The sequence below is a fragment of the Mobula birostris genome, chromosome 6 (genome assembly GCF_030028105.1).
Source record: "Mobula birostris isolate sMobBir1 chromosome 6, sMobBir1.hap1, whole genome shotgun sequence".
NCBI classification, from domain to species: domain Eukaryota; kingdom Metazoa; phylum Chordata; class Chondrichthyes; order Myliobatiformes; family Myliobatidae; genus Mobula; species Mobula birostris.
The window spans coordinates 180,651,301-180,664,488 of record NC_092375.1 but is presented as its reverse complement, the minus strand read 5'-3'; the positions used below and the strand labels follow the sequence as shown (position 1 = coordinate 180,664,488).

Here is a 13,188-nt window from a genome sequence, read left to right as displayed (position 1 = left end):
GGTTCCAAGAAAGCAATGGATCGCATAACTTTGTTGTGTTGCTTAAATACGTCAGGAATTGATAAAAATAAATTGTCGGTTATTGGGAAAAGCATTAAACGTCGACGCTTTAAGGGGCTAAGAATGGATAGTTTACCAATCGAGTACTATGCTAGTAAGAATGTGTGGATGACAAGATGATCCTAGCCACCAATGGCAACATCCTGCAGACACCTCACAAAACTACTACTACCACAACAACTACATCTTTTGAATATACTTCTCCTGAACTGTGATCAACTGCACCCTGTAACTTCCATTTTGCTGATGTATTTTTTGGGCTGACTGAGCGATCTGGTGCTTTTGCTACCTCCTGGGGAATTCGCATAGGTTCAGAGCAGAGTGTGGTAGAACGCAAACCCAAGATTGGCTCCATTACTCCTCACCAATGAAAGCGATGAACAAGATTGAAATTGACAAGGATAAGAGCAGAAGGTGAGCAGGTGTTCAGCACCCTCTGCCTGTGTTTGACCGCTTTCCCTCTTGCTGCTGCTGGAAGGTGGTTCAGGTTCGATCACCTTGGCAGCATGGCTCATGGCTGTGGGCCTTTGCGGTTCATAGTTTAACATCCTCAGTGCTGAACGCACTCTGCAGTTGTGGACTTGTTTACGGAGGACTCTGCAGTTCATGTTCCATGTATTTCCGGTTTCTCTTTCTTGCTATGTGCGCGATTTGATCAAGGCACTTTGGCACAGAATTGGCTCCGTGGCTGAGACCTGCAGTTGTTGACACGCCACTAAACTGAACTGACTCATTCCTGGACCGTTTTGGGTACTCTGCAGCTTGACGTTCAATATTCTATGTGTTATTTGCTAGCTTTTTGCTGTTTCTGTGATTTGTTCTCCACCCCCTCCCCCACAAGTTGAGTGTTTGATGTTTTCTTTAAACGGGTTCCATGATGTTTTGTTTGGTGGTTGCCTGCAAAAGGACGAACCTCAGGGCTGTATACTGTATACATACTTTGATAATAAATATACTTTGAATGACTTCCAAAAATTTTAAGAAATGGCTGATGAGTTGGATATGGAGCGGAAATCAAGCAAAATTCTTTTGCTTCTTGACGATTGTGCAGTATACCCTAACGTAGAATGTTTGAGAAACATCCAACTGGAATTTCTGCCTGCCAATACAACACCTTGGTGCAGCCAGTGGATATGGGAATCAGGAAATTTATTGTTGGATTACGACACTACTTCATGCAGGAAGGCAATGAAGGCAGTCCATTATCTGCACTAGGTGTCTGCACTGATATTGTTTATTTGCAAGTCAATCAAAAGAACATATCAGTGTACACTTGATGAATTCCTCCATCAGTAACCATTGCGAACAAATAGTTTTACAGTACTCTAGTAATATTGGTAGTGTTCTAATTTGTTCTGTATTTCATTTAAAACCATACTGTTCCGCACCAGCGCCAGCAAAGGAGTTACCACTCAGCGCTGAACTTAACATACGACTGCCTTAGGAACTCAAGCTCCAAATTTCCCTTGGGGTTTACTCTTGAAGCCTTCCCCATGAGTGGGTATAGCCACAAGGTAGCCGGTTTGAGATCAGAGTTTTTCTTCTTCTAGATGAGCTACCAACCATGGCTGTCCAAAGCAAGTAGCTTTAAGGCACCTTAAAACTGGTTTTGCTCAGTGTCCTATCAGTAGAAATGGTTCCACTGGGCTGAGTGGCTGAGCTACAAGTGACAACCAGGAGATGAACTTGGTTGTTAAGTGGTTATTTGAGACTTATGCCATTGGGAGCATTTAATAAATAGTGGGAGCTTATCCCCACTACCAGCCCCAGTTATAACAACCTTAAGAAACCTGTTTTCTCCATAATGAGACTAAGACAGGAGCAGAATTAGGCCACTTGGTTCATCAAATCTGGTCCACCGCTCCATCATGGCAGCTGTTACCCTTCTCAACACCAATCTCCTGGCTTCTCCTTGCAACCTATGACGCCCTGATTAACCAAGAAGGCAGGAAACAAACGCCTCCCAAGTTGATGGTTAATATGGGGACTGTGGCTTTGCCAGCCATCAAGGTTAACTCTGTCATTTCAAGGATCAGGGTTGTGCAATTTAATTAATTACATGGGCCAGTCCTAATTATATTCAAGCCATATACATGGTATCCTTAAACCAAGTCAGTGTCCTTTGTCTAGCAAATTTGTCTTTAAGGATATGTGTGGAACAAAATTTCTCACAAGTATGATGCAGCCCACTCTGACTTGCAACAGAGAATGTTAATTTGGTGAGTATTCTGAAAGTTGTTAAAACAAACTCCTTCAATGCATTTCAGCTAAGATTTCAGTGGAAGGAACAACTGCTTCGTGGGATGGAATGAATGTCAATCAAGGTGCTTCCTGACCTAGACAGCCTTATGCTTCTTCAGTTTGAATGTCCTTGTAACTCACTCATCCAGCGTGAGAGAGGCAGAATGTAGGCCATTCACTACCTCAACTACAAAAGACCCTTAAGAATCATATTAAGTGCCTTGCCATAGAGCGACTAAGTCTCTAGCTTGCTACTCTAGCCACAGTATTTTAATATTTTAAGTTATTTTAAGATCTTTAATTATTTTGGAATAGAAAGGGGCATGAACAGTCTTATATGAAAAGCAATGTTTACGTGCAGCTGCAATTATTAATACAAAGAGCACAAAAATACTTCACTTGCATTTGATAAGCTCCAACCACAACCAACCATTATCTGTTGTAATAATACGGAACAATGTCATGAAATTAACAAGAGAGGTCATTACAGCACAGCCAGAAAAGGGTCATGGAACTAGTCTCATGAAACGTGCATGCATGGACTTGTCCATGCCCAGTCAAAACCCTTGGCACATTTCTGCTCGTTATCTTTCACAGTTTCATAGACTTTCATAAAAGTACAACTTAAAATACAAGATAAATAGAAGATTTAATGCTTGTTATTGTAGAATTAACACTTTATCTTTGTTATATCAATTAATTTTAGGAGAACTTAACAAAAATGGGTTTCAATACAACCAAACTGGACAAGTGTTACTGGCACAAAATTCAAGTCGGGAGGGAATAAAATACCTAATTTGCTATTCCAATAAATCTATAAAATATATAATGTGCATTCACAAATCATACAAGCTATTCCTTTACATCTGGATAAATGTACCTGGATAGATGGTTTGTTGAGATGACCAAGATTTGAAGTTGTCTGCCTCGGCTCATGTCCTAACACCATCATATTTGCATTGATCAGTCTAAAGGCATCAATAACAACCTAGTCAAAAGAAAGAAAAAATAATTTTTCAGTTGAGGAAAATGATAGAACATTGGTGTCACATCTGGTTCTGGCTCCTATCCAGACAAAGACTTAATGAAAAGCTAAGCAGAAGGAATTTCCTGCTGATTATGCCATCAGCACACGACTTTATAACTTGTAATGCAAGGTGACATCAATTAAACACATAATTTGTATGCAACATCAATAGGGGAATATATAGTTCTGAAAGTATGCTTGCTCATCTCCTGACCAATCTACCTGAAAAAAATACTAATAATTTTTATCTTCCAAAATTACGTAGTACAATTTATCTTAATAGAACAACTAAAAATAAATCCTTACATATATTAATCAACCAGATAGCATCTAATCAATATGAATGACAGCGAGCAAATAAAACTGAAAGTGAGCACAGGCTAAGGGATTATACATAAAGCCCAGCCCTGTCACATCAGTGAAATGATCACAATACTCGAAATGACAACAAAATTATAGCCACCAAAGAATTCCCTCTTGCATTCCACTCTAGTCATAAGCCTTTGCTTACCCTGTTCAACATAAGAGTCTGTTCCTTGTCTAACAGATTAAGATGACCCTCATCAGAGTCACAAACAGGACAAAAACAAAGGATAATAAACTGAAAGCAAGGTCATCTGTGACTTATGACAAGTTACTTTGTATCTAGCTTTACAACATCAACATAATATTAATATGGATACATTTATGGTATCAGACAATAAACTACCTAGTACTATTCACCAATAACAAAAGAAAACTTTATGGAAATATTTTTCAACTTTGTTTTTCAAAATAAAAAATTACAAATGGTATCCTATTTCCATCTAAATATCCAAGCCTGGAACAAGACTTGTCTCTGCTGACATTGGAAGCAATCTTCCCTCAGTTCAAGACTTTTTACATCGAAGCAAATCAGTTTCTGCTTTGGAAGAGAGAACAACCACCATCCTCAGAGAAATGTTTGGACAATCATTGTGTTTATTAAGTCCTTATTAACTCATTTTACCCTGAGATATGGGTACTCAGTGTCCCATGTGGCTTCAGCTCCCTTTCCTCCAGAGTGATCTGCTTTAAATTACATTCTCATTACTTCTATTTTTATGATAATTGTATGAAATATTGAGTTTAATTTCAGATTGCAAATCTTGAAATCACTGCGAATCAGGAACAAACTGCACTGAAGACAGATACAAGGCAAAAGTATATTTAAAAACAGAATTGGTTAATTAAACCTCAGTGGTGCTTGCTTAACTATTACAGATGATTAAGTGAAAGAAATTCTCATATTTAATACAAATTGAATAAGATCCAATCAATATAAAAATAGTAATATAAATGAAATCTACAATATTTGTAAGCATATTATGTATCTGTTCAAATTTAGACTGCATGGGTTCCATACAAATGCTTACGATCATTTTTCAGATAACTTTAATAGACTTTGTACTTTTTTTCTACCATTGAATACTGTTGGAAAAATTGTAACATTGCCTCTGGGTGGTATTCAGTTCATGAGTTTGAGATTGGTATGTTACCTAAAACATTCACAAATTTCTACAGAGTACCATAGAGAGTATTCTAACTGGCTGCATCACTGTTTGGAAGTGGGTGCGGGGCGGGGGCTACTGCACAGGATTGAAGCTAGCTGTGGAGAGTTGTAAAATTAGTCAGCTCCATCATGGGTACCAGCCTCAGTACTATCCACGGTATCTTCACGGAGCGATGCCTCAAAAAGGCAGCATCCATCATTAAGGACCTCTACCACCAAGGACATGCCCTGTTCTCATTGTTACCATCAGGAAGGAGGCACACATTCAATAATACTGAAATAGCTTCTTCCCCTCTGTCATCTGGTTTCTGAATGGACATTGAACCCATGAACACTAGCTCACTACTTTTTTTTAAATTTCTGTTTTTGCACTACTTAACTATTTAGTATACATACTTACTGGAATTCACAAGTTTTTTTAATGCTGGTGATATTAAACCTGATTCTGTTGTTGAAGCAAAATAACTTTACAATACACATGGAAAATACAACCATAATAATGCTCAAAAAGTTGATACAATCTCAGGCCTAATTAGATACTTAAATAGCCACAACTTAATTCAGAAACAAAATAGTGCACACTGAAAGCAAGGTCTGAAAGTGTTAGAAAGAGCAAATCAGATAATAGCTATGTAATGAGAAACAGACTTCTTAATCAGAAATGGGATAAATTTTATTAATGTGTATGTGTGTGGAGTGGTGGCGGCATGGGAATGGGAGGAGAGAACAAAAGGAAATGTCTATGATGGAATGAGATTAAACGGCAAAACTCAGAACGTGGTCAATATTAGTAGGTTGTTTGGAAAAGCTCTACCTTAAATATGATCATAGCTTATCATTCAGTTCAGTACACTATTCCCGTATCCCTTGATTCCTTTGGCATAAAAAGATATTTATCTCCACTTTGAATACCTTATTAAAAGAAACTGGCATTCACTGCCTTTTGTTGTAGAGAATTCCAGTCTTATTTGGCTGAAATTTCTCCTCATCTTGGTTCTAAATGGCATTCTCATATAAGAAGGTTTTTAAGATGCCCAAGCCATTGGGAATATCCTCCCTGCAAGTAGTCTGTAGAGTCCTGTTGTACATTTATACCAGAGTATGAGATCTAACTTCAATCTTCCATCCTTTACTGACAGAGACAGGCCCAATGTCTCCTTATGTTAGTCTCACCATCCCATGAAAATCAGTTTACATTGCGTTCCTTCTATAATCAGAATATCCTTCCTAAAATAAGGAGACAAAGATTGCACACAAAACTCTAGGTAGGCCCTCAACAACTACAGAAACAACTACTTTCCTTCTCTACTCAAACAAACTTGCAATGAAGGCCAACAGACCATTTACTTTCCTGTACTTGAACATTTATTTTCAACATAACAAAAAAAACTGGTCTTCCTGCACTTTCTTCCTTCCCAATCCATCACCATTCAGATACTAATGGCTGTTTTCAGAACCAAAGTGGATAATTTTACATTGATCCATATTATTTTGCATCAACCAACTAACCAATATTTAAATCATAATGGGGTGTCTTTGCTTCCTCCTCTTCCTTTAATGACCATATTCAATTGCTGAATCCTCCTTACAGGTCACATACCATCCGTACCTTCTCTGCACAAACACCTTTCTCTGCAAACTTAGAGATGCCTAAGGGAAGTCATGGTTTCTCAGCTTGTGTTTCAGGGATGGCCGCCACACACAGCCTCAACTAGTTCAGGATAAGACAGAGGAGGAAAATCAGTCCATTCAGCACATCAAGTCCACACTGCCATTAATCATGGCGTTTTTTTTCCCAACCCCATTCTCCCACCTTCTCCTTATACCTCTTATAGTCTTTACCAATCAAGAATCTATCAATCTCTGCCTTAAATATGTCCAATTAGTTGGCCTGCATAGACCTTTGTGGAAACAAATTCCAGATTCACCACAATCTGACCGATGAAATTACTCTTTGCAACAGTCACAAAATGCTGGAGCAAGTAGGCAGGCCGGGCAGCATCTAGAAAAAGATTACAGTAGACATTTTGGGCTGAAACCCCTTGGCAGGACTCAATTACTCCTTATTGCTCTTTTAAAGGGGCATCCCATACTCTGAGGCTGCACTCCCAGATCCTGGACTCTGCCCTCCATGACCACTCCATCCAGGCTTTTCATTACTTGGTAGGTTTTAATGAGAACCCCCTCCCTTCTTTTGAATTTCTTCAAGTACAGGGTCAGAGACATAAAATGCTTTTTATATGTTAAGCTTTTTGTTCCTGGGATCATTCTTGTGAAACCCCTATGGACCCTCTCCAGGGCCACATTCTTCCTCATCTACAGGTCCCAAAATTGCTCTCAATATTGCAAATACAGTCTAATCAATGCCTTAAAGCAGCTCAGCAGCATATACCTGATTTATATTCTAGTCCTTTTGAAATGTATGCAAACATGGCACGTGCCTTCTTTACTACTGGTTCAACCAGCAAGATAACCTTAACAGAATCCTGAACTAGGACTCCGAAGTCACTTCGCACCTCTTAATTCTCTCCCCATTCAGCAAGTAGCCTATACCATTATTCTTCCTACCAAAATGCACGGCCCTTTGCTGTATTCTATCTTCCACTTCTCTGTGTCCACTCTTCCAACCTGAGAGGTCCTTCTGCAGATTCTCTGCCTCACAATAGTACCTATCCTTCCACCTCTCTTGGTATCTTTCTACAAACACTGCCGCAATGCCATTACTTCGTATTTATCCAGATCATTAATGTAAAGTGCCCCAACACTGACACTTTGAAACTTCATGGTTCACCGGCCATTCTTTTATCCATGCTTATTTCTTGCCTCTGACACCATGGGCTCTTATCTTGTTTAGCAGAATTGCATTTGGCAACTTGTTAAAGGCTTCTTGAAAATCAAAGTAATATCCTATCTGATCTCATTTGAATGTTAATCTGATTGTTACTTCCTCAAAGAATGCTAACAAATTTATCAAGGAAGATCTTCCCTTAATAAAACTGTGCTTACTTTACTCCCAAATTTAATCCATTAATTGGGTTGTCATCCAAAAAGCTCTAGAACTGTCAAGTAGTAGAGGAATTTTCAGGTTGAGTCAATCTCAAACCAATGTTCAGCAGTGGGAGATGACATCTTGAAGGAGTGAACTTGAGAAAAGGATACCATTAGACAAACGTCTATGAGGAGAGAGAGGGAGGTCAACTGAGAAGCTCTGAATGGTAATAGTCACATGAAAGATTCCAGGCAAGAGACATAAGGAAGTCACACTTAAGTGGAAAGAAGGGCAATATCATTCTACGAAGGATATTGCAGTAGCCACCAAATAGCGAGGGGGAAATAAAGGAGAAAATCTGCAGGAAATGCGGATGAAGTTTAGAGTGCTAATGTTGGGGGCTCCAGTTATCCAAATACTGACTGAGTTAAAAGGCACAGCAAAAGGAAATTTCCAAAAAGATGCACAAGAGAAATTTTTGATCATTATGCTTCCTGTCCAAAAAGGAGGTGCTGTTGGATCTGCTTCTGGAGGAATGAGAAGTAGCGAAGAGAAGTGGCAGTAGCGAAGAGTTGAACAACGTTGATTAGATAATAAGTTTTTGGATAACTCAAAAGGAAATCAAAAGTTCCATTAATGAGAAAATAGAAATTTTGATGAAGAGAAGGGGTGGAATGGATCAAAAATTTTAAGAAAAGAGTAATCAATACAGTAGCTAATGCCACAGCTGGAATACCAAATGAGTATCAGGCTCCATAAAGGAAAATGATGCTGTCAAAATGTTGTTAAAAGGGGAGGAAGGACAAATGAAGGATGGAGTAAAAATTGATAAGGAGGAAGTACCATAAAGGCTCAAATACAAATCTCTTGGTCCAGATACAGAGCACCCCAGGTTGCTGAAATAAGTGGGGATGGAATTTGCAGAAGATTCCAAATGGTTGAGAAATGGCCAAAAAAACATGTCCTGCAACTTGAAGTCAGTCAGTTTAATTGATGTGGAAATCTTTTGTAAACAATAATTACAGAAAAAAAATAAGTGAATGAGCAGTTGAGTCAAGAAGGAAAAGCCAGTAGATTTGTGGAAGGCAAATAATGTTTATCTCATCTGACTGAGTTTTACAATGAGAAAAGAGAGGTGAATGATGTAAATAAGGATTTGTTTATATAAATATTTGGAAGGCTTTTGCTAATGCCTCATACAACAGACCAAGTAACAAATTTAAGGACTATGGATTAAATTCTTTTCCAGATATGCAAGTGATGTTTTCCCCAAGGAGTGCTGGAATCAATGCTTTTTATATGTATTTATTAAAGACATGGACACTGTAAAATGTTCAAATATGAAAATGGCATGGGGTTTAAACAGTGAAGAACATAGTAACAGGCGACAAGATGTAACAGAAGGCAACAACAGGCTGCTCCTGTATCTCCTGAATAAGTGATACATAACACTACTTATGTATAGAATGCAAAGTTCAAAGTACATTATCAAAGTATATACTGTTGGCCCTCCTTATCCACGGGTTCTGCATGCGCGGATTCAACCAAACGCGGATTGGGAAAACCTGGAAGTTCTCTCTCCAGCACTTGTTGTTTGTTATTATTGAGCCTCCTCCAAAGCATCTTTATTCCCTAAACAATACAGTGTAACAACTACTTAGAGAATTTCCATTGTATTAGGTATTATAAGTACTGTAATGTAGAGATAATTAAAACATGAGCATTGTTTGCTTCGCGCCTCGTTCATTCACTACTTGTGTTGTAAGCGAGAGGAAGGAGTTTAAGACTAGTAAGGGATGGCTGGCTAGCTATGTAAAGCACTACAGCCTCAAGAGGTTAACGATCACAGGAGAATCGGGATCGGCTGATGCCGAGGCGATATCAGCATTCCCAGAAGAGCTATGATGGTTGCCTCTGTACTGAACATGCACAGACTTTTTTTTCTTGGCATTATTCCCTAAACAATACATTATACCAACAATTAACATAGCAATTTTTATTGTATTGGGTATTATAAGTAATCTAGAGATGATTTAAAGTGTACAGATGTGCATAGGCTATATGCAAATACTACGTCATTTTATATAAGGAACTTGAGCATCCTCATATTTTGGTATCCACGGAGGGTCCTGGAACCAATCCCCCGCGGATAAGGAGGGCAGACTGTATACATTATACAACCTTGAGATTTGTCTCCTTACAGGCAGTTACAAAACAAAGAAACCCCAAAAGAACACATTAAGGACTTTCAAACACCCAAAGCGCAGAGAGAAAAAAAATGTGCAAACAATAAAAGCAAGCAAATAACATTCTGAACTGAAAACATATTTGTGAATAAAGATCTTGGACTTTTTTTTTTAAGATCAATTGTTAATATTATTGTTCATAAAACAGCAACAAATTTCAAGTGTAGTTCAAATGAGCAATTTCACTCTGTGCAATTCAAAGTGAAGCTTGCAAAGAAACTTCACAACTGGCAAAACAGACAACTTTCAGTGTGATTACTCTGCAATATCAGGAATTTCAGTTCAGTGGCGTAGTGGCAGCTATTCAGCTTTATAAATTTAAATGGATTTGTGCAATTCACATATATTTAGTAATCAAAGCAAACTATGATTCCTTTGAGGAAAGCAGTACAAATTCAAATTATCCCCAAAAAAACCCTATTTAGGCCTATCATTTCAAAGAAAAGCTGTATTGTAATTGCTAATTTTGGTGGAAAAATAACTCTGTTCTTCCCTAAGCAATCATAACCCTTAATTCAGGCACATTACTATAATAGACTCATTAATGGCCAGCACTTTAATGAACACAAGGTAAGCAAGGTGTTAATTACACTACAGTGCTTCAGAAATGGCCCTTATGGAACTCCTTTTAATCACAGATAACTAATTTATTTCAAGCTTTTTTGGCAAATCATGATGCAAATCAAAATAAAAGCTACAGAAAACATTAGAAAACACGTCAAAAGTGTGAATAGTGAAATTTAGATTTAGAGACATATGATAGAAATTAATGTGTGCTGTATTATTTTAAGTATAAAAAGGAGCAATAACTTTACACGAGCAAGTTGATTTAATAGGTTTGCACATAGAATGGTGGTGATGAGAAAGAAGACGTGGACTGCTCAACTCTGCTCGCAAATTAAAGTTACTTATCTGAAACATTCAACTTCCTACTGAGCTGAAGAGCAAAAAAAAACGTAACTTCAGTGATACCTGTGAATTTGAAGCATTAAAATTTGTAAAATGATTGGATAATATTTTATTCCTGCAATCATTACTGGATAAGTAAGTATTTATTGTCCATTCCTAATTGCTCTTCTGAGATGATGATATGTTGCTTTCTTGAAACTTTGCAGACCTCTTGGCAATGATACACCCAGAGTAGTTGTGTAGGAAGTGATAGCATGTAGTTCTGATATATTTCAACTAGGATAATATGCAATTGTGGAGGGGAACTTCTATAATCTATTGTTCCCATTCCTCTCATAGAGATGAGAAATAGTGAGTTGCTGTTGAATAAGGGGAGTTATGGTTATGCATATTGTAGATTATAGCCAAGATACAGTGTTGGTTGTGTAGCAGGGTGGAGGTATGGGTATACCAGAGGAGGTGTAAGGCGCTCCTTCCCTCCACTAGCCTGCAGATCACCCTTGGGCAAGGTGTAGCATCAGCTTAGCCCCCTGATCAGGGTCACATGAAGCCATGGGAGCAGGTGCTGGATGGTTGTATGAGCAGCTGGTGCAGATCACAAGTCCCGGTTATGTGACCGTTGACGCCAGGCAGACAACCTCTGAACAGCATTGATAATGGCTGGGGTCACCCATCTTGTTAAGACATTGCCCAGAAAAAGGCAATACTTCTATAGAACAATTGGCCAACAACAATAATGGTCATGAAAAGACATGATCGCCACAGCACATAATGAATGAAAGATAGTGTTGGTGAAAGGGTAGAGTGCTAATTATTTAGGCTGTAGTGAGTATTGCAACAACATACCCATAATTTTTCCATGGCATTAAAAATCAAGGCTATTTAAACAATGAACTTGCATTTTATTCAAAATTACTGAACTATAGAACATCTAAGAAGAACTTTTTCTTTCTACCATACCCAGTTTGGACATAACCTACACCTAATAGTTCCATATAAACACAGCTCAAAGTGCACAATTAAGAATCTGGCTCATCTTCCATGAAATTCATAAATGTGCACAAACTGTGACTGCCCACTATGGTAAGAACAATAGAATATTTTACTCTTCAAAACCCAAATGTCTATTAACCTGAATTTTTAATTACTATTTAAGTTTTCCAAAGTTGTAACTACAAAAACCTGCACTTAACAGACTCATTATCAGTTCTGTTCACTCAGGAAGGAACTAATTTTGTTTGTTGCTGCTGATTAGCACTGTATGTAGCCGGGCACACCAATAGATTTTTATTTCTCAGGTTTGCTAAATTCATGTTAAAGGTCTATTTTCCTGTTGAATAAATTTAATTCTTATGCTACTATCTATTTCATAGAACTAGACTTTAATGGCACCTTTAGTCTAAGCAGCATCCACAGATCAAAATATAGGACTAAGTGGGGGCTGATGATGCTATTTACATGTGTGATTCCTGCTGTCTTCTTGTTAGTAGCTTTAATATAATGGAAGACCTTGTCTGATTTGTAATTAACACATCTTTATTGGAGAGATGTTCAAAAGTGATTGCTGTGAATTTACTGGTGGCAAGATAAACACTAGCATACAGCATTTTCTGTTTTGAGAGCATTTTTTTAAAAAAACAAAGATCAATAAATTGCAATGTAATAACCAAACAGACTGAATCATAATTATGTAACCCTATATTTTGCATAATATATGCACCCACTACAACCTTGCAAATATAATTAGCTTATAGCAGTACAGACTTGGTTGGCTTTCTTTACAAACTGTCATTTCTGGAAGCAGATGTTGCACGTCAGTCACAAATACATCTCTTTTTTTTTGGTTTCTCTATAATACCATGCCAAAAAAAGCACATTTTGCAAAATTAAGCTGCCTAAAGTTCAGAGTAACAGGACGAACAGTAGACAAAATGTGGAGATCATTAACATACATTTCTTAAAGTTGTACTATTTAAAATCTAAATAAAATAAAAAAAACCTCTTAGTCCTATATTTGAAAGAGAGAAAAATTAGAGCATAAAATAATAAAAGGCATTACGCGAATCTGTCAAGCTAGCAAAAAGATTAATGTCCCATCTAAAATTTCTTTTATCACCCACAACTGACCAGTTATCGACTACTCAGTTTGCAGCAGCTTACTTTAAAAATTAAGGGAAATGTGTGA

The 13,188-nt window shown here is 37.7% G+C and overlaps 1 protein-coding gene across 1 annotated transcript in view; it reads right to left on the bottom strand.

Moving 5' to 3' along the window:
* Positions 1-13,188, bottom strand: part of psmd14 (proteasome 26S subunit, non-ATPase 14) — a 96,267-nt gene that overhangs the window by 31,661 nt on the left and 51,418 nt on the right. Inside the window, exon 7 of the mRNA XM_072262023.1 lies at positions 3,182-3,289. Coding sequence (XP_072118124.1) covers positions 3,182-3,289 — 108 coding nt within the window. The remainder of the gene's footprint in view (positions 1-3,181; positions 3,290-13,188) is intronic.